The 22,469-nt window shown below is 38.5% G+C and overlaps 2 protein-coding genes and 1 pseudogene across 2 annotated transcripts; 2 read left to right on the top strand and 1 right to left on the bottom strand.

Moving 5' to 3' along the window:
• Positions 1–1,006: 1,006 nt before the first annotated feature.
• LOC146486452 (uncharacterized) lies at positions 1,007–3,565 on the bottom strand (annotated as a pseudogene).
• Positions 3,566–4,500: 935 nt separating this feature from the next.
• On the top strand, positions 4,501–6,207 carry LOC146486451 (uncharacterized). The gene has a single exon (XM_085100952.1). It carries the CDS (start codon positions 4,501–4,503, stop codon positions 5,281–5,283), a length of 783 nt encoding a protein of 260 aa, XP_084957078.1. The 3' UTR covers positions 5,284–6,207.
• A 5,788-nt stretch (positions 6,208–11,995) lies between these two features.
• On the top strand, positions 11,996–21,878 carry LOC146486450 (uncharacterized). Its single transcript, XM_085100989.1, has 5 exons — positions 11,996–12,221; positions 14,249–14,315; positions 14,463–14,569; positions 18,575–18,688; positions 21,811–21,878. The coding sequence occupies exons 1-5, from the start codon at positions 11,996–11,998 to the stop codon at positions 21,876–21,878; spliced, it is 582 nt and encodes a 193-aa protein (XP_084957115.1).
• The last annotated feature ends 591 nt before the right edge of the window (positions 21,879–22,469 follow it).

Below are 22,469 nucleotides of genomic sequence, written 5' to 3'. Positions count from 1 at the left end.
TGTTTTCCTTTGGAATTTTATAGAAGCATTTTGTGTATGAGTAAAGGAGTCAAGGTCAAATCAGAAAAATAGAAAAATCCCTGTTCTTATCTTGAATAGTTTGCTGTTATTGTTTAAATTGTGTTCATGATGTAGCATAACATCATGATTTATACTATGATTACCAGTGTTTTATGTTACTTTATGTTCTGAGATCTCAGGCTCTTTATCAGTGGTTGATTACAAAAAGGGACTAGCATATTGTTGTTTTTTTAATTTTTTAATTTACAGGACAAAAATGAATACAACAACTTCATTCTACATAGAATCCAACATGGCATCTCTTCTGTCTGAGAGCACATGTTCATGACCATATAAGGGAATATCACATAGGGTATACATGATTATATATGAAGAAATCAATGACATTGAAATACGTGTAGTACGGTACTGTCACTTATATCATTGTGGCTCTTTTCTTTTTCTTTCCCTCCCCTAGATGGTTGTAATAAACAGAACAAAGTAAGCGTATTTTAAGTGCAACAAAGACGTTGGAGTTGACTGCCTTTTTATTACCCTATCATGAAAATTTTAAGATAATGTCGCCTTCAAATTCCCCTTCAATTTAATTTGCTTTCTGTTTGTGTAGTCAATGAAGAGTGTCACCTGCCGGAAACTGATGATCAAGAGGCAAAAGGCACCAGAGAAACTTGGCACCCTGAAGGACATATCGCTGTTTGGCAGCTTTGAGTTTCCACCCTCTGGAGGGCTGGTTGCCAGGTCCATAGCCGGGAAATGCAAGGAACTAAAAAAAAAAAAAACCAGCAACTGCAAGGTCTATCAAATCCAGCAAGGCCAATCGCTGGAGCAACTGGTGCTGTGACATCGGATGAACTTTCTGTTTCTACTCAACAAGCTCCAAATCAAGCCCCAAACCAAGAAATGTACAGCATGCCCCTCTTCACCAAGAGCCGTCCCAGATTTTTGTGACACCCGCCCGCTTTCAAGGAGGCCAACTTTTTGAAATTCTCCTGTACTGGGTAAAGATAGCCAAATACAGATCAGGGTCATCTTCCCCTTTTGAGAAAATAGCTTAGCTGATATCTTGAACTAGGGGAATTTTGGTTTTAAGCAATAATACTAAGAGATCCTTTGTTCTTATTTGAGCTCAAAAATGTAACAATCACCATGGCATAGCCCCTTTAAACTCAATAGGTCTTCTGCTGCAACACAAACTTAATGAAACAATCTAGGAAGTGGACTGGTTACTAATTTAGTGTGTCCATGTAGTGTCACTGAACAGCAAGCATACTTTTGTGCAATTCGTTGCACAGGCATAAAAAGAGCAGGTCCACAGGGTTCATATTCATCAAACTTCCAAACCTGGACAGGTTTTCCAAAGAAATCTTGGTCTTTATCACCTTTATTCCACCAAACAACAGCAAACACATGCTGAACAAATTTTTCATTAATCTTTACACTGTGCACAATATAGAAGGTTACTATTCCCGGTCTTCTAACTGTAGAAATATCATTCAAGCGATCAGAGGCAGCCCAAGAAGCCATTATTCGAGCTGAGCGCCGATTACGACAGTCCATCTTTGAACCAAACTTTTCAAGTGCCAAGCATGATGTTTGAATACTTCCTAGCAACCCTGGACAAAAAGGGCAGTTCAATTGTTTCATGAGGATACAACGTTTTGTAGCAGTGAAGAAGCACCCTTAGCTCATCAAGATCCAAAGCAAAGTGCTTGAATAATCTAGGAAGAGTAACATGCGTAAGATCACTCCACTGAAAGTCTCCTAACTTCAAGCAACATGCACTATTAAATAGTGCAGTAGCATTTTCCACAATTAAACTTTCAGCAGTGTCACTCCTTTCCTGGGTAAAAAGAGGCATAAAGGTATCTTTGAACTCGGTAGGAAATTTAGCATCCCAGACAAATCGTCCAGCCAGAAGTTTTCTCATTAACTGTACCTCAACTGACCTTCCATTCACCTGCATTGATCCCAGAATTCCATTAAAACGCTCAAAGCTGAAGCACCAGAATGCATGAACTGGTCCACAATCAGTAATGCATTCTTTCAAGTGACAATGAAGGTGCATGTTTGGTGTCTTACAAACTTTCAAATCGTTCCCCAAACTTTACAAACAGCCTATCAGCCTTCAGAATGTCAACCTTAGAAACAACTGGTGAAGATAAATACTGGTAAGCAAAGACAAATGTTTGCCAGCATCTCAAATGGATACAGGAAGTAGACCTTGCAGACAATACATTGAATACACAAGTGTCCAGTTCTTCCATTGTGAAGCAGTATAACCACCATAGTTAGAGGCAATACGATGGGGAAGACGACCAAAACCAGTTCCAACATCAAAGGAGTGGATACGCTCTTCTAGCACCTTGAGATCTTTCTTTGTTAACAAGTTTTTCTTAGTCCATAGTTTGAACACATGCTTTGCTGTTCCCAGAAACAGATTATGCATGGGATCAATAGCTGTAAATTTCACTGCATCAAAGTACTCAAGTTGTAATAAAGAACTGTAATAAACTTCATACTTTGTGGCTAGACGCTCTCGCTGTGTTTGAGTTGAAGCTTTTCGTACCATTTCTGCATGCATTCTATGACTGCTAATATGTCTTGAGGGCCAAGTATCCCTGTCAAAACCAGAATAGTCTGTCTTGTCTTTAAACCTTCCAGGAAAGTACTTGAAACACTTTGAACAGCCCCGATGTGCCGCATATCCTTTGAAACCACCTAGCTTTGGTATAGCAGGGAGGTCTGCTGCCGCTGAAAGAAGTGCACCACGGTATGTAAGAGGGGTATTGCTTAAACTGGTTGAAAGTTCGACACCTTTCCACAATGCCTGTAATTCATCTACAAAAATTGGTACCAAAAATGAATTGAGTGATTTAGGTTCCTTGCTCATTTCGGGTATGATGCCTGCAACTATGATGTTCTCCCACCTGAACCGTTGCTCCCTGGGTAGGTTGAGAAGAACTAAATAAATGACTCCCACGGATCTATCTTTTCTCCTCTTAAAAGGTTGAAACCAATCAACATTAATTGCAAAGGCAAGGTTTCTGGGTACAGCCAAGAAAACTTCTCCCTTGTATTTAAGAAAATCTTTCCAGATGCCACCATCATAGAAATCTGCAAAAATGTCCTCTTTCACTTCACGTTCTCGCCACTGTTCACACATTTCTGGAACTCCTGGCCTTTTCAACAATCCTTCAACCTGATCAATTACACTGTTAAAACAGTAGAGTTTATGTGGATAAAAACACACTTTTCCAGAGCTCAGGATGACTTTCTTTGCCAATGATACTCCACATTCTTTACCTTTCTTGAAAGGTTTGTTGGAACAAATGTTTGAGACAATCTGTCCCCCTACTTTTCTTGTGCAGTTTTCAAGGTTGTAGAGTGATGCACATTTTGAACAAACAGCCATCTTAACAAAGTTATCACGTTTAAACATGATAAATTTCCTTAGAAGATACAATGAACTTGGGAACATAAAGGCCATTTGACGGATGTAATCATTGTTGCAGCTTATACCTGCCATGTGAAGAAACTGAAACATAAAGCGCAACAACCATTCCAGACCATTGTCGCTAATCTTGCAAGTTGCTTGAATAATAATCTTCAGGCCAAGTTGCCAGAATAACAGAAAATAAACCAACCACTGAAGTATTACTGTAACTGCCTGTACAGGTGACTAATGTTGCTTAGGCTTTGGAAGCGGTTCATCATTTGTAATATCTTGAAGGAGATGATCTTCTGGTATGTCACTCCACATATCAGGATCTTCGTCACCAACAAGGCTCTCGGTATCACTTGTATCATCACTACAGGAGGTGCAGGAGTCAGAACTGTCCAGGTCAGACCCAGCATTGTTGCAGGTAGTTGCCTGAACAAGAGTTAAAATCCTTAGTTAAATCAGTGAAATACTAGCAATAATTTCAAAAGTGTTCTCTAAATGCCCCTTCCATAAAGAAGAACATACATGTAACACCTTGTGTAAAAAATGAGATAATGTGAAAATTGCAGGCCCTTGTTCACAGCATATGGCACATGTAAATTTACAGCAAGAGAATCTAAAAGCCAGAAGTGCAAAAGGAAGAATGGTGTGGAATAAGGCTCCAAGTGACTTATGACCTAATATCAAATTCCTGCTGAAATTCTAACAGTTTATTAAATGTCACACAGGGCTTTATATCATGACTACCACTTCATCTTAGTGTTCTCCATGTCTGTTAAACCAAAAATATTGAGTCTTTAACATTGCTCGGTCAAGTGATGGCGGCGTGAGCATTGCTTCGATAGCCGGCCGCCTTTTCCACAAATCATTTGCGCAACACATGGCTGAAATTGTATCTGGCTTCATCAGAAAACGCAGAAACAGATCCTCAACAAGCTCCGACGAGAAAATCTCAATTTCCCCTGACGCGAAAAAACTAAAGGACACCAAAATCGGCGACCTTGGCAGCGAAGCAGCATGAGTCGAGCGAAGAAGTGATGGAGGCTTTAAATAAGATTGAATCTATCTCTGAACAACTGAAGTCAATATTGGAAAGGCTAAACAAGCTCGACACTATCGAGAATTCAGTTAAAAGCATCGAAGCCAATCTAGCAAATCTTAAAGCTCGAACAGCTAAACTTGAGCAATTTGAAATAACGGCAGCAAAGGATATAAAGGACTTGAAACAATCATGCATCTTTAATGGCGACAGCTGCAAAGAAATTCAGGATCGGATGGATGAAAATAACACAAAAATAAACTCGCTGTTGGAAAGCGAAAAGATGCTTCGCGATCAAATGAACGAACTCAGGTTTAAAAACCTCTATCTTGAAGCATATTCCAGACGAGAAAATATCAAATTTTTTTCCATCCCCGAGGAAGATGATGAGAACACCGGGGAAACGTTAAGAAACTTCATGGAAGACAACCTTGAACACAGAAATGCCCGCACAGTTGAAATGCAACGTGTACATCGACTCCCTGGAAGACGCAGCGACTCTGGTCCGCGGCCAATAATTGCTAGGTTCCTTCGGTATAAAGATGTAGAGGATATTTTTTCGCTGGGAAGGCGCCTTAAAGGGACCGAATACCAGATGTTCCAGGATCTTCCACAAGAAATAATCAAACGCAGAAGAGAGCAGATGCCAACATTCAAGAAAGCACAGAGAAACGGTATGAGGGTTTCTTTTAGTAAGAGTCAACCTGACAAGCTTTTTATAAATGGCAAATTCTGGCCCTATGGAAAACTGCTAGAAACAAGTGATCAAGCAAATGAGTAAGATAACTGTGTTGCAACATTGTATCTGTACTATAACATTGTCCTATTAGGTGGCCTGGCGAGCAAATCTTCTTCTTTCAGTGATTGCAGAGCCTTGTTTTGTGCTTTCAAGACATTAAGACCGAAGACCGATGAGTTTTTTTAAAAAGGTTTTCTTTGTTTTTGTGTCGCTTTCAGTCGCTCGTTTTTGTATGTGTTTACCTTTTTTTCCCTTTATTTTAAATGTAACCTTATCTTTCTTTTATTCTTGTCATCAAAACTTCACTCATGAAAATTATCGATAAATGAACATAACCTATTTTACATTTCAACCAAAGCAGTATTCAAATTACCAACCAACAGAGACAACACTTTCACATTTTAACAAAAGAGCAGTGCTGAGGAATGTCGCTTTTATCACTTGCTTTCAAAACGGAAAAGAATGTTATTACAATAGCTTCTCTTAACGTGCGGGGCCTTGGGAATGATACAAAAAGAAGAGAAACCTTCAGCTGGTTGCGTTCCAAACAGTTTTCCATCTATTTGCTACAAGAAATCCACTGTTCTGAAAAAACAAAAGATCTATGGGCCACAGAATGGGGCTACAAATGCCTTTTTAGCACCACGTCAAGTACTAAAGTAGGTAGAGGCATCCTATTCAACAACAATTTCGAACTTCAAATCATGAAAAATTATATTGATCCTGCAGGACGTTATATAATATGCGATTTAATGGCAAATGGAAAACTCGTAACCCTGGTAAATGTTTACGCCCCAAATGAAGATGATCCAGATTTCTTTAAAACTGTTGCTGAACACATTGAAGACTTTCAAAAGGACGAAGTTGTAATTGGAGGTGATTTTAATCTTGTTTTAAACGTAGAGAAAGATAAGAAAGGTGGCCTCCCCAGAACGCATAACAAGGCAAGAAAAACCGTGTGCGAGATTGCCGAACAATTTGATCTTGTTAACGCTTGGAGACTTTTGAATCCAGATACTAGCAGATACACTTGGCGCCGAAAGCAACCAGAAGTTCATTGCAGACTAGATTTTTTCCTGGTCTCCCAAAACCTCATGGGTAATGTTGTCTCAGCCGATATCATACCAGGTTTTAAAACAGATCACTCCTTGATAACACTGAACATATCATTGCATACAAATCCAAGGGGTCGTGGTTTTTGGAAGCTAAATGTATCGTTATTAAGTGACGCTGGCTATATTGACATAATTAAACAAACTATCGAGCAGACAAAGGAAGAATATACAGACGATAATTCAGTTAACACCTTTCTTCTTTGGGAAATGATCAAAATGAAAGTTCGGGAGAAATCCGTCAGTTACGCGATTGGGAAAAAACGCAAAGAGAATGATAGAGAACATATTTTAGAAGAAAAAATTGCAACACTTGAAAAAGAATTAGACTTGCCATCGATCACGACACAGTACAAAAATATCTTAATAGAAAAATTGGAATTGTACAGAAAAGAATTAGAGGAATTTGTAAGGTGGCGCACTCAAGGGGCGATTCTAAGATGCAAAGCAAGATGGTATAATGAAGGTGAAAAAAATTCAAAGTACTTTCTTAACCTTGAAAAGAGGCATTATAAACTTAACACTACAAGTCAACTCCAAATCAACGAGAACGAATTTATCACCTCTGAAACTGGAATCCTAGAAGAATGTGAAACCTTGTATAAAACCCTTTACACATCTCAAGGAAACACAATACCTCCAGATAGAGAATTCTTTCAACTCGAGAATGACACACACCTTGATTATCACGAAGCCGCGAGTTGTGAAGGTTTTTTAACTGAAGAGGAATGCCTAGAAGCCTTAAAAGATATGGATTCAGAAAAAACACCTGGGACCGATGGTTTGCCAGCCGAGTTTTATAAAACCTTTTGGGACGAGTTAGCTTCTAGTTTGATTAGTGCCTTTAACTACGCCTATGATCAGGGGACTCTTTCAGTATCACAGAGACGAGGCATCATTAAACTTATACCAAAAAAAGACGCTGATCCACACTTTATTAAAAACTGGCGTCCTTTAACTCTCCTGAACTGTGACCTTAAAATAGCTACGAAAGCCATTGCTAATCGAATAAAGAAGGTTATTCCAAAACTTGTTAACAATGATCAGACGGGCTTTCTAAAAGGCAGATTTATTGGAGAAAATATTAGACTGATTGACAGTATCATAAACTATGCAGCAGAACAGCACATCCCTGGGTTGTTACTATTTATTGATTTCGAAAAAGCTTTTGATTCACTTGAGTGGGCATTTGTCGATCGTACGCTTGAATACTTTGGATTCGGCCCCTCTTTGATATCTTGGATTCGAACGTTTTATAACAATATTGAAAGCTACGTTTTAAACAATGGATGGTCAAGTAAATTCTTTAAGTTACAAAGAGGTGTTCGACAAGGCTGCCCTTTGTCGCCATACCTTTTCATACTTTCAGTTGAAGTCCTAGGAAAAGCTATCAGAGCTAATACTAACATTAAAGGAATCACCGTGAATAAAACAGAAATAAAATTAAGCCAATACGCGGACGACACAACCCTGATCCTTAACGGTAACAAAGATTCCTTATCCACGGCCCTTGATACAATTAATAGCTTCGGTAAATCTTCTGGACTCAAACTTAATGACAAGAAAACTGAAGCTCTATGGATCGGGTCAAGGAAGGGTAAGAAAGAAAAACTCTCCCCCAAAAAGAATTTTAAATGGCCCGAGATTAAAACCAAAGTCCTTGGAGTATGGATTTCTACTGACCCAGCTGTCACTTTAAATATGAATTATACAGAAAAGGTGGACAAGATAAGAAATATTCTGAGCTGTTGGGAATACCGACGTTTAACTTTAATTGGCAAAATTCAGGTTATCAAGAGTCTAGTCTTATCCCAACTCACTTATATTTTAACACCTCTTGCGACAAACCAAAGTTTTATTAATGAGATAAATGACATTTTTTATAGATTTCTTTGGAACAACAAGGGTGATAAGATTAAACGAACCGTGTTGATAAATGATTACGAGAATGGCGGTCTAAAAATGGTTGACTTATCTTCTTTTAACAAATCGCTAAAAACTACTTGGATTGGAAAGTATCTGGATACTTTGAACCAAGCAAAATGGAAAGAAATTGTCTTCCTTGAGCTCGAAAAACATGGCGGCAGCTTTATCTTTAAGGGCAATTTAAACAAGACTGATTCCCTCAAGACTTTTCCAGTAAAGAACAACTTCACGACAGAACTGTTAGAAATTTGGTCTGAGGTCAATTTTGAAGGTCTTATAAAAACAAAACAACAGTTTCTTGAACAGCCTTTATGGCATAACTCGCTAATAAGAATTGATAACAAGCCAATTTATGAGAAAGAACTCTTTTTGCGAGGAATTTTAAAAGTCAAAGATTTAATGAAAGAACCTTGCAAGTTTCTTTGTTTCAAAGATTTTATTGAATTATATAAAATACAAATAAACCCCTTGAAATTTTGTGGACTTATATCTGCCCTTAAATGTCTTTATAATAAAAATTTCCCAAATGAATCCAGTACAGATGTTTCGGTTAAACCGGATTCTTTCCTTAACTCATTTCTTGAAAGCTCCAAAGGTAATAGAATAGTTTACAAGAAACTTGTCTCTCTTAATAGCTATGCACCAGAGAAAAGCCAATTAAAATGGAACACCATCGTTTCCCAGGAAGGTTGTAAGGCTGATTGGAAAGCAGCTTACACCTTGGCATCCAAGGGCACTAAAAGTTCGACCCTCATTAACTTTCAATACAGACTCTTGCACAGAATTCTTCCTACTAACTTTTTTCTAACAAAAATTGGTATCAAACAAGACCCACAATGCTCTTTTTGCAGTAAAGCTCCTGAAAATATTATTCATCTTTTCTGGTATTGTCCAAAAGTTAGTTTTTTCTGGAGGGTTCTGACTGTTAAACTTCTTGAATGTGAACTTATACCTCACGACTATTTGAAGGACATCGCAATCTTTTTGGGACTAAAGCCGGACACAACAAAGTTTGCTCTTCAATTGAATTTCTGTTTTCTAATTGCCAGACATTACATATGGCGCTGCAAAACCAGTAACAAGGTCCCTCAACTAAATATGTTTTTGGCGGTCCTCAAGTCCCAATTTAAAATTGAATCCTACAAACAAGCTCCTACTTCGAAGAAGTGGGATCCTTTAATGCCCCTCTTCAATAATTATTGTTAGTTTCTATGACAAGCCTTTAACAAATTAGTATGCTTTTCCCAATTGGCCTCCTTGCTTTTGAGAAGCTATTGTTTTTTACAGCATTCATTAATTTTCTTCTAATTTTCGTTCTTGGCACTGCTCACTACTGTGTTTTTGATTTTCCAATTTACTAAAAGAGAAGTGTTTACTGCTAAAATCGGTCATCACCATTCTTTTACTATCACGACTATTGTTATTGTTATTATTATAATTGTTTTTATTATACTGTATTATTATTACTATTATCATATTTATTTTTTTGTGCTTCCAGCTATAACTAGAGTATTGTAAAAGATTATGTAATGTTGTACGGTTTGTTGATTTGTCAATAAAGTTTATTTTAATAAAAAAATTAAAAAAAATTAAAAAAAATAAAAAACATTGCTCCACTGGCAAACATTTACTTCTCTTTCAATTGAATAAATCAGACAGTAATTTCAGAGACTATACATGTACTTATTTACCTCATCAGATTTTAAGTCCTCTCTGCTATCATTCATTGCACTCATAAACTCTTTATCATCACCTATCAAGTCATTGACATCCTCTTGGGAACCTATAAGAACAAAAATAAAATGTTATATTTTAGTTTTTACAATGACTGTGAAGATTCCTGTGCACCGATTGGCTATTTTTTCATCAATAAACTACATGTACAGACATATTTAAATTTACATCTCTCCAAGGCTTTTTTTTCCAGGTTCTATTTTGAATTTGATTTAACTTTCTGCAGTAAGTAAAAATTTTAATTTATGCAAAGCATAGAGCTCATGTCAGCTGTCAACTTTTGAGTCAATGAAATTCCCTTAATTGTCTTTTAGTAGTCAACCAGAAATCAAGAAAAGCCATTGACAACTTCTGCAACATTTTTAACAATTTACGTTTACCAGGTTTACTGCTAATTACAAAATAATGTCAGTTTAAAACTGACAAACTATGTCATAACATTGTCAATGTTTGCTGTGGAACAACTCCCTTGCAGCATGTGGTTCCATAGCCACTTGTGTTATGGTGCAATTTACGGTGAAAAAAAAAAAAGAGAACACATGCATAAAACCTGATATGGACTCTGGGATATGGTCAGATACAGCTGTACACAATTCAGAAGATGAGGTTGCTCATTGAGTCAAGGGTAGTCTTCTATTTCAGCAACAGAAACCTTTTTCATAGTGTATGTGCCTCTGTGTAGGGTATGGGTGTTAGGATAGTTCCCTTGAAAACGACGTACTATCCACGGCAGACCTTTTTTTCAAACTTGGAACAACTGTCGCGGTCAAAGCAAATGTGCCATGTTGGTAACACCCTCCTACCTCAGTCAACATGTTTGCTATCCTTAATGCACCTATCAATGTTAGTCCCGAGAGGGGTGGGGGGATCAAGATGAGGTGGGGACTTTGATCCGAAATGTAAATTTTGAGTCAAACCTCCCCACCCTTGGGGTAACGTTTCGAGTTCAAAGTTCCCTACTGTAGGGATTGAGATCCAAGAGGCTGACCTGTTAAATGCTTAAACAATACAAACACTTCAGGTTTATAAATCTCAGTTTAATTTTTTCAATGGGATGAAAGAACACCGAAAGAAACCAATGGTTTGTCTTAACACTTATATCCTGGCTCTGCTCTACCGATTTTTAAGAAGGCAGCATCGCAGTTTGTATTTTACCATGGTCAAGTCCAAGCTTATCTCAGTTTAAAAGTTTGATCAAACTTCCCCACCCTGGGGGCAACATTCTCTACCAAGTTTGTCAAAATTCCCCACCCAGGGCAGGGAATGTCAATCAAAGTCCCCACCTCATCCTGTATCCCCACTCCCTCGGGACTAACATTGATAGGGGCATAATTTTTGGACCTTGGATAACCTTATAAAAACAAACGGAATTGTGGGAAAATTTTGTCGGAATAGCGGGATTACAAACTATTTTGGGAACCCTTTATTAAAATGTTCAGTCAGTCAGTACCTCCAAATTCATGCAATGCAGCTTCCTCAAGCTCCTCTTCCCCCGAAGAATAAACAGGGCTTTCCTCTACATGGCCAGTAGCAATATGCCTCGCTCTCTTTGCATCTTGTTCATTGCCAGATTCCGTACTATTTACACCAGTTATCCATCGTTCATTTTGCACATCATAATAGGACCTGCGGTGTTTCCAAAAAGCTGACTTTGATAAATACTCGTTACAATGGCTACAGAAAATCTTATTTTGCTTTCTCGACCGGGATCGCTTTCTCGAAAACATTTCCACGATTGTTTCTCGCTTTCTCTCTTGACACTGATTCTGCATCATAAAAAAAGCCCACATAAATGATGTACCTATGAACACTTGTCCAATCAGAAAGTTTGAAATCACAAGAAGCCAATCATAAGGTGAGAGAATAATTGACGCCATTTTTTGGCGTCCTTTCTAAAGCACTCTGTTTGGGGATGAAAAGCTTTCAAACACAGGTTTTGTAAGCTCTGTTGACAGAAATACTGGAAAGGTTTGGATTTTGAAATGGAGGAAGAGATTCCGGTCTGCTCAAATGATCGATTCATCCAAATGCTTGAAAACGTCGTAAATGAAAACCGTCGTCTTTGGAAGATGATTGAAACGCGTGACGCAGAACAAGAAAGACTGTTGCAGCGAGTCTCGGCGAAACTCGACGAGGACACATCGGGAAACAGTGCAGTAGGTAGGAAAAAAAAGAAAGAGGTCGCTGTGCCGAAACAGTGTCGCATAAGTATGTTTTTAGCATTCTGATCACTGACTAGTTTAAACTATATGTACTATCAGAAAACAAAAGCTCTTGAATGTGAGACATTTAACTTTCCCTGGTGCCTTCGTTGTGTTTACATGTGCACGATCAAATGTCACCGAAACCATTGGGCCGTTATTGTTTCATAATTAGCAGTCAATCCTTCCTCTTATTGTATTTAAATGAAAGCTGATCTTTTTGCAAATCTTCTGTTCGTTGGGATTCTTTTTGCGTTACTATACCTGCCAACTCTCACGCCTGGGGACTAGAGACATCGATCTCACGCGTCAAGGACAATATCTCACGCCTGACTCACAAATCCGGACCAGTTGCTCTAAAAAATCTTCATTTCATTTCAGATTTGTTATGTATTATTTATTTGCTCCTTATAACAATCGCAAAAGCTTTCATATGTCTACAATCCCCTTGAATCGTAAGTGTTCAAAGGTCGTCGGAATATCGTCGGACATTTTCGGCAACGTTCGGAAGCTTTCGGAAAATCGTCGGAAATATTCGGAAGTGGCTCGTACGTTTTCGGAAATCCCGGTCATGATGAGACAAAAATCTCAAGCGTTTGACTCAGAAAAACTTGGCAGGTATATGTTACAGCAGAACACACGCCATTGCGTTGTTTAAAGAAGCTATGTCCACAGGTATCCCAAGCTGTATGAGCGTAAAAATAAAGACCTCTGTTTGACCTTTGTAATTTGAGTGTCACGATGAGTGTTACGCAATGGCGTAAATTATAAGGGTTTGTCTAGGAATTTACGAACTTGTTTTGGAATCGAAAATACATGTAAAGGGTATGAATTGAACCTAAAACGCCATACGTAAATTCCCATACAAACCCTTATAATTTACGCCATTGCATAACGCTCATTGTGACACTCAAATTACAAAGGTCAAACAGAGGTCTTTATTTTAACGCTCATACAGCTTGGGATACCTGTGCTATGTCACGAGTTTTTAGTCTTACTTTGAAAAGCTGGAGAAGATATTGAAAGCAATGAAAACTAAAAAGTAATGGTTCAGTTTTGTTTAAATAATTATTATTTTACCAATTTAGCAAAACCATAAATAAGCATCTTTGGCTGCGGATGGCAAGGATTGAAATGGATTGCAACTTGATAAAATTGGGCATAGTTTCCTCATAGGTTTTGGAAAAGTAGGGAAATAAGTTACAGATTATGGTTTGCTTCCCCTTTGGCAAAATGCCTTTATATCTTTCTTTTGGTTGTTCTAGGGGCATTTCGGTTATGAGTAATGGTACATGACAGTGCTTGGTTTTAATTTGACTTCCAAGCCATAAAAATCACCATGACATTCTTGGTTTGGTCAGACCCAACTGTCAGTGGTGATGTCAGCGAGAGACCAAAATCTCAGCGTTACTACGCAAAAAATTGCTCTGTGGACTCACTTTGTCTGGTGTTTGGTCTAACGTTGTTTGTGCATTTAGCCACCCATTGTTATATGTATATTTGAAGAACATGATGTTGGATGAAAATGTTAATTGATCGTTTAGCCAGGGCTTAAATATTTGTATAAATCATTACATTATTTGAATGAGGACAGATAAATTTGTCAAAGACCATAAATTGTTCTCACAATTTAGTTAGTTAGTTAATTATTCTCACAATTTAGTTAGTTTCTGAAAAAATCACAAGTGGTCATTTATTCTTGATTGCCAATAATTTTATTATTTGGTGAGTTTCAGCCTGGGTCGAAATGTTGTCCTGCCATTGCTGAAAAGCTGAGATTGTGTGTGGGAAAATCTGCAGGAAAGTGTAATTTGCTAAAGGTGGCATTCAAAATGATACTGTTCAAAATAATTCACACTTTTTGTCTGCTTTAAATTTTCAACAATTTCGGCATGATAGTGGATTGTAATCTGAACCATTTATGGTAAAACCTGATTTGGCAGCTTATTTGCTATAATCCATCTTAGATATGTGGAATTGGCTAGATAATATGTCAAATTTCCCACTTTGTTTCTTATTTCTGACCACAGCAAGACTTCAGGAAGATGTATAAAGTCATGAAAAGAGGAGAAGGCTTTGCTGGATTTATTTTATCTGAGAGGTAATATTCATTGTTCTGTCTTGCCCCAAAATTTATCACCACACTGGAAGCTGGACAGTTTAGAAGTTTGGTTTGATACCCGGTACTGTCTCAATGTCCAGGTTTGATTGTTCTATTTACATTTTACATTATCTTTCTTTTATCCAGGGTTTCTTCACAAGAGAATGATAATGTGACGAAAGCAGTCATTGAAGCAGTGGTGGCTGATCAAGGTGGAGCTGACAACTGTCCTTGGTCTCCAGCAGAAATGAAAAGTAGATTGCTGTGGGCAATCCGCTGGGAATCATGGCCGAAGGACGTATTCTCCGCGCTCTGTGATTCCGCTGTTGAGAAGAGTCATACCCGGCCATTGAGGCCCACTTAAATGCAACCAGTGATGTCCTTTTAACATTAACACACGGGCAATAGAAAACTCTTGTCGTTTTGGCCGCCAGTATTCATGCCAAAGCGTTCGGAACGTTCGTCAAGTTCAAGCTCCGCCGACAAGCCAACTCCGAAACGAAACAAACAGAAAGGCAAGGAAATGGCAGAGACCGACTCGCTTAATTCCATGGAAATACTCCTCGATAAATTAACTGCCATAGAATCTCGTATGGCAGAAAACTTCTCTAATCTACACACACAGATCGCTGAACTTTCTAATGAATTTAAACTTGAAATTGCTGGCGTCAAATCAACACTGAATGCACTCGAGAAATCTCTGAACGACGCGTGGACAAGCATCGAGGACTTACAACAAGAGTCCAAAGCCCTTAAAGACTCCAAATCCACTCATCAAAACATGTTGGACGAGCAAATTACCGAAATCCAAAGTCTAAACGCTGCTCTGATAAAGATCCAAGCCGAGAACGAGAAGCTTAAACCCACTTTGAAAGAAGCCCAAGAGAACCTCGCCGCTCTTGAGAATTATACAAGACGTAAAAACTTGCGTTTCATGAATATTCCCGAAAGTCGAGGCGAAAACTGCCAGGATATCATTTATGATGTTTTAGAAAATGATCTCAAAATGAACGTCGAGGGCATACGTTTCCATGCGGTTCACCGCGTTGGCAAACCACCAAACAATGTTGCTACGCCTACTCGCCCTCGTCCGATCATCGCAAGATTTGTTGTGAGAGAGGACAGGGATGCTGTGTTCAATGTAAAAAACCGGCTCAAGTCCTCAGCCAGATACGGTAATGCCTATATTACCCAAGACTTTGCCCGGGAAATTCAGAAAGAAAGGAAAACCCTGATACAAGCCATGTTTGCTGCCAAACAAGCTGGTCGTGACGCGAAGGTAGTCAACAGATCTCTCTTTATTGATAACAACGTTTTTAACATCTCAAATATTCCACTTGAGTATCGAGTAACTTCTACTTAATATACTGATTCGTTTACCGAACATTCCAACACGACAAATTTGAGCAAAGACAAAACCGAGCCGGGGAAATGGCTCTATCTCATCAAGCTAAGTGCTTTGTTCATGTTTTTATATAAGCGCTATGCAGTTGTGGTCTGTATGTCTATTTTGCTATACTTCGTTTACGTTATATGTTACAGTAACCCACTTCGCTTGAAATATGCGTTTTCTTCTTTCGTTCCTTCATATTCCTGCAGCATGCATTTAACGAAAAAGTTAAATTATTTTTTGTCCCAATTTACAATGTGCCAACAAAATTCCGTGGGTAGAAACCTGTGTTTATTTATCACTCCGCCTGGCTTGTGTTCCTTTAATCCGCCAACAAACTGAACGCTGACAATACTGCCAATGCTTTCGACCTAAAATGCCTGTCGCTAAATGTTAGAGGTCTTAATAAATCGATCAAACGCCGAACTGTTTCTCGCTGGCTACACAATCAAAATCATTGTGTCATGCTTTTGCAAGAATCATACTGCTCCAAAGAGCTTGAAACTATCTGGGAAAACGAATGGGGTGGCAAGGCTTTCTTTAGGACCTCATAAAAATGGAAATAAGAGGTTTCACAATCAAGTATTCTAAATGAAAAGCGAAAAAATACCGGGATGAAGAAATATCACTGCACAAAAAAGTAAATGACCTTCAGGCTAAGGCAGAAAACAATCCGCACAACAAAAACATCGTACTGGAACTTCAACGTGCTAGATCACGTCTTCAAAAAATTTGGTTAACGAAAACCAAAGGCGCAATTCTAAGAAGCAAAGTGAGATGGCACGAAGAAGGGGAACGCAACACAAAGTATTTCTACAGCTTAGAAAAACGTCATCATGATATTAAATCAGTCACAAAACTCAAAGTCGGGGAAAATTGTTACTTAGAAGATCAGTTCGAAATCTTAGAAGAAGAAAAAAAGTTTTATGAGTCGTTATACTGTTCCACCAACATCAATCCCGAAATTTTCAAAAACTCGCCTTTTTTTAACCCAGAAAATGTATCCGCACTAAGCGAAGAAGAAAAAAAATCTTGCGAAGGAGTAGTAAAGCGAAGAAGAATGCATAAATGCGCTCAAGGACTTCGACAATAACAAAACCCCGGGCACTGATGGTTTTCCGGCTGAATTTTATCGATTCTTTTGGCCCGACATCTGTCATGCGCTACTAGCCAGCTACAACTTCGCTTCTCAGCATGGAATAATCTCGCTTATCCCAAAAAAATCCAAGGATAAAACTATTCTGGAAAATCTAAGGCCCATCTCTCTCCTGAACGTCGACTACAAGATTCTCACTAAAGTTATAGCCAAGAGAATTGAAAAAGTCCTGCCAACTTTAATAAACCCCGATCAAACAGGTTATGTTAAAGGCCGCTACATCGGTGAAAGTGTAAGGCTAATTTCCGACTTGTTCTATTTACTCCTCTCTTTTAAACATCATCTTCGTTCCTCCCACTGCTGAAACCAAAATTCTACGACACGGATTTACAGAAAATTCCATCCAGAAAGTTTATCTCATGCCATTTGCAGTCACAAATGAAGTACAAATAATAATGTTCCAGTATGAAGTTATTCATAACATTCTTCCAACCCGTGCTACACTTTATCGAGACGGCATTTCAGAAAGCCCCATATGTAACTTATGCAACGCAGAAGAACAAACGTTGCACCACCTGCTAATAAATTGTACACTAACAATCGATTTCTGGATGCTGTTTCAAGACTGGTGGTACCAAAAAACAAATGAAACAATAGCATTATCCACAAGCCATATACTCTGCGGCTGGCATGATAGCGCAAAGCATTGGCAAGTCCTAAATTATTGTTTATTAATAGCCAAGCATTGCATTTTTTACACAAGCCTTCGCGGAGATGTTTTGGATTTTCAAACCTTTCTTTTGTCCATTTCCGGAAAACTTGAAATCCTTAAAGAAATTGCAGTTGCTAAAAAAGCACTCCCGAATTTTCATCGCACATGGAATCTTTTACTTTAATTTTATATGCTGCTGATGTTAATGATTATCTGTAATAAAATTAGCAATGTTATTAATATACCCTAATTCAAGTAGTGTTTGTATTGTAATGTATGCATCCTTACTAGCGCATGTAAAATTGTTTTAGTAGTGTAGATTGTTTGCGCAAGTATCAATGTACGTGTAGTTTACGTATTACTACTGTGTGTTGTGTAAAAGTTGTACCCTGTAAATTAAATTTGCTTTAAATAAATAAAAAATAAATAAATAAATAAAAAAAAAAAAGAAATGAAAAGTATGTCAGTATTAAGCATATTTAATCAAGTGGAACTCTGTGTTTCAGGCAAGATTTTATATAATGCTCTAGTGTCAACTTTGAACTTGGAAAATTTTGCCTGGTTCATTTTGGTTTTAAATAAACATAACTTTACTTCTCCAAAACATGTTAACATGAACAAAAATGTATATACCGGTAATATAAAAACAGTAAAAGAAGACTGGAAACCAACCAAGCCATTGTCTGCTTTAGGAGGGTAAAAGAGAAATTCTAAAATAATTGTGTTGGGCTGTAGTCATTTTGTTAACTTTTACTGTGGTTTTTTCCAATGTTTTGAATGGATGGAATCCCTAGTTTTATTTTCATCTAAGGATGGGTAATTGGGGAAACTTAAAAATAAAAACAAAAATGAGCTGGTGTTCCATGACACATATCTTGAATTCTGATTATGTGTGCAAACCAGAAATGTGTGTGGGAAGAGTTTTGGAAACGATATGTTCTAAGTGACTTACATGACATACATGCAACTATTGATGGTCTCATATCAAGTGGCCCAGTGGCTCAGCTCCTGCTTCTTATGGTATTTTCATAAACCCAGGATGACTAATTTTCTATTTTAAGGTGCTGCTACCACATACTTCAAGAGTTTAACCAATGCCTTGGCCAGGACGGAAAAAGGAAAGGAAGAAGAACATAGAATCATTTGCAGAAGGCAGGAGAGAATGCGTGATGTAAGTTGCTAAATCATATTTTGTTTTGAAAAAGTGTTACCCTGGAAATTTCGTTTTCGTCATTTTTACATATGAACAGAGGGCATAGAAAATAGGCAATTACCATGGTTGTTTTCATAAAATACAGCAGGAATTTAGCTGTCCTAGGAGGGAGTAATTGGTCAATAACTATAGTACAATTGAGAAACGTGGAAATAGTCTGGCTCTTTGGCCTTTGTGGTTCCATTTTTCTGTGGGTTTTAAAATTTATTTATTTCCAATTGCAGCATGCATTGCAGATGTACGCTAACCCTGGTTAGTAATGTCTGCAATTCAGCACCAAATTCCTTGTTCTGTGTACCAGAATTTGAGTATGTGCCATGATTGGTCTGTCAACAGAAGTCTTTCTTTGATGGGCTAATCACAGCACATGCTCAAATTCTGGTACATATAGCAATTCAGAACAAGGAATTTGCTGCTGCTTCACAGACCTTGCTAACTGAGGTAAGTTTACATCTGCGACTTAGGCTATCCACCTGAAGAAAGGATTTATTTTTGTGGCCATTTTTATTGTTCTAAGACAGTGTTCGAACTTGGAAACCTTTGAAATGTTTAATATAACTTGAAGAGTGAATACATATGAAAATCATATATTTGATCGCAGAGGTCATGGGTTCAATTCCCGTCCTGGTTCCAGATAAGAGAGGGTCTTGCTCAAAAGCTCTGCAAGGTCAGCTTCATGACCCAACAAATTTGGTAGTTCTCTTCCTGCCTTACAAGCTTATCTGGAACCCTGCCCATACAATTTGTTTTCAGGCCTTATATTCAGTACTGCTCAAGTAGAGTCCATAACTGTGATGGTCATTCTCATGTTATAATTAAGAGTAGCTTACACTAAAACTGCCCCCGCTGGTAAGAATAATAAAACATTTTGTATTGCTGTTTACTTATATTTATACCATTTGTTGCTTGAAGGAAAACAACCATTTGTTGTTCTCATGGAAAGGTGTGAAATCAAGAACAATCAACTGCACAAGAATAAATTCCATGTTTCTCGAAGACAGAATCATAAACTGAGCGAGCATTCTGTAAATTTTCTGACTTTTCTGCGAAAATGAGAATTGAATGTTTTCCTACAAGCAACAATGGTATGAACATAAGTAAACAGTAATACAAAATGTACTATTCGAGCTACAAACTGACTAACAAGGTCTCTTGAACGGTTGTGTGACTGGTCATGCAACAGCTGGCTTCAAATTCAGCTGTAGGCCTCGATTACAGGGTTCCCGATAAGATTTTAAGGCAGCATGTCAACAAGGAATTCCATTGGGTTAAATTTCCAGTGCTCACACCAAACCATTTTAAATTTTTTATACAAGCATCAAGAGTTTGGCGCTTCCGGTTGCAACACAATGCCTTATGGGATAGCTCTCCAGAAAAGTGGGCACCAACTCCCGAATGTCCGCCATAGTGAATATATCCGGTCGCGTTTGATTACCTTGTATCTTGGCTTATTTCTGCTTCTTCAATTCATCTACTGGCATTCGTAATCAGCTAAGTACGGCTAAAGATTTAAGTGAAGTTTTGTGAATAAGTTTGAGGGAACCAATTACATTTTAAGTCGTGATTTTAGGCCAAGAACTTGTGTTTGAAATGAGTTGTGAGGAGTCTCTAACTTAGGAAGAAGTTAAAACTTGGCATTCAGACGCTCTAAAGCTTTATTGCCGTAAACGATGTTGGAAAGTTTCCGGAAGCAAGCAAGAACTGTTTGCTCGTGTGTTTGCAGCCTCGGAAATGGGAACTCCTGTCCAACCGACTGCTGAAGAAAGGATCGCAACCACTGCGAACGAGAAAGCTTGGTTGTTAGATATGGGAAATGGATCTTCTTTACCCGATCCATCTACTCTGAAAGACTGGCTTCGTGAAAGTGATGCCATAACATCCTCACCACCGATTTTTCTTAGTTATATTACCGTATTTCTTGTGGAAGATCACCCGGGAAAGGACGTGGGAAAGGGAAACAGCTTGAATGGTGGCTCACAGTCGCATGCCTATGTCTGTGTCCTGTTCAAACATTCATGAACAGGTCTGTTTGGCCCATTTATTCAGCTTTTTATCGCTGTTGGGACATCGAACAACTACACAATTCGGGTGCCCAAATCCCATACCTAGAGAATAAATCAAAACAGAATGACTTTAGACGTGAGGCATATCGATCACCAGCCAACATCCTACTCGAAATTCATGTAGTTTTACCGCAATATTTTCGTGAGAAAAACATCAATAGCCACAAAATAGATTAACTCACCACTTTATATGCTGACTAATATTCAAGGTTTAACGGGAGTGTTCGATGGTGGAAAAACGCAGTATCAATCGGAGGTAAACAAACGCGATCGGGACAGGATGTATTCATTATGGCGGACATTCGAGAGTTGGTGCCCACTTTTCTGGAGAGCCTATCCCATAATGCATTGTGTCACAACCGGAAGCGCCAAACTCTTGATGCTTGTATTGATCTGTCGGGTCACGTAGCTGACCTTGTAGAGTTTTTGACCTGAGACTCCCCTCTCATCTGGAACACTGCTAGTGAAGTCTTTCAGTCACTGAGGGTTATTTGTCTGACAACTCATCGTTTTGAAATAGGTCTTTCAGCTTCTGTCAGTTGACTTGACAATTGACTTGTATGTTTTTGGATCAGTTCTCCTGTCCTGTAAGCTTCTGCTTCAAATGTCCCATGGTTTCTTATTCCAAAAGTATAACTGTCAATTTCTTAAACTAAAAAAAGACGTGGTTCTGTGTCCACAATTGCTATTCTCCATATATTTGAAGCACCTCACCAACTCCCACAACCTCAAGCGCGCTCAAATGTTTGATATGACATCAACTTGTATGTATACATCAATATTTGTATGTGTACACATGGAATACAATGATCCCCCCCCCCCCCCCAGGTTTTGGCCTCCTTGCAGGGAAACTATTATTTTGGCAGTAAAACCTTCTGGATGCTCAGATTACCGAAACAATGATTGGGCGGCCAGCCCTAGCCCTTATTATTATTATTATTATTATTATTATTATTATTATTATTATTATTATTATTATTATTATTGAAGCTGACAGATATTTTATATTTATTTATTTCAGAAAATTACGAGAAACTATCTTTATTGAAAACCATGCCCTGGTTTGAGGAAAAAAAAAGTAACAATTAAAAGGGCCCTCACATGGGATTACACAAGCTCTGACAAATCAGATGTATCCGAGGATGAAAATGGTAGCTGCCTCCATGGTTACTTAGTGAAGAAGTTGACATGGGAGAGGAGTGCCCTCCAGAGTGTTAAGAAGGCATTGGATAAGACATACCTCACAAGTTTGTCTCCAAGAGTAAGGGCAAATGTGCTGCCAAGGAGAGTGCATCCACAGCCATCAGGAAGAGGCCCTCCTGTGAATGGATTAGGGTGGGCAGTCAGAGTGTCTGAGCCCGAAACACCTGCAGGAACATCCAGAATGGCAGCAGTAGATCCACCTGCATCCACATCTATGTGTAGGTCTCATGACCAGCCTTCGGTGGAAACTCCAAGAATTCTGAGCCGCATGGCAGTGTAGACCAAAGTGCAAAGCAATAAACACTGTGTGTTTATTGCTTTGCACTTTGGTCTGCTCTACCAAGCGTACAGTTTCCCACGTCTTTCGGGACAATTCCTTAATGAACAATGGCAGACTGCCCTACAAGATGCCATCAGGATTGGCAATGACATTCACGATGAACTGTTTGATGGACAAGGCATTGATGTAACTGCAGA

Source organism: Pavona decussata, unplaced genomic scaffold, assembly GCF_977016875.1.
Source record: "Pavona decussata unplaced genomic scaffold, jaPavDecu1.1 SCAFFOLD_21, whole genome shotgun sequence".
Classification (NCBI taxonomy): Eukaryota; Metazoa; Cnidaria; class Anthozoa; order Scleractinia; family Agariciidae; genus Pavona; species Pavona decussata.
The sequence above is the reverse complement of the archived record's forward strand: the minus strand, read 5'-3'. Positions and strand labels throughout refer to the sequence as shown.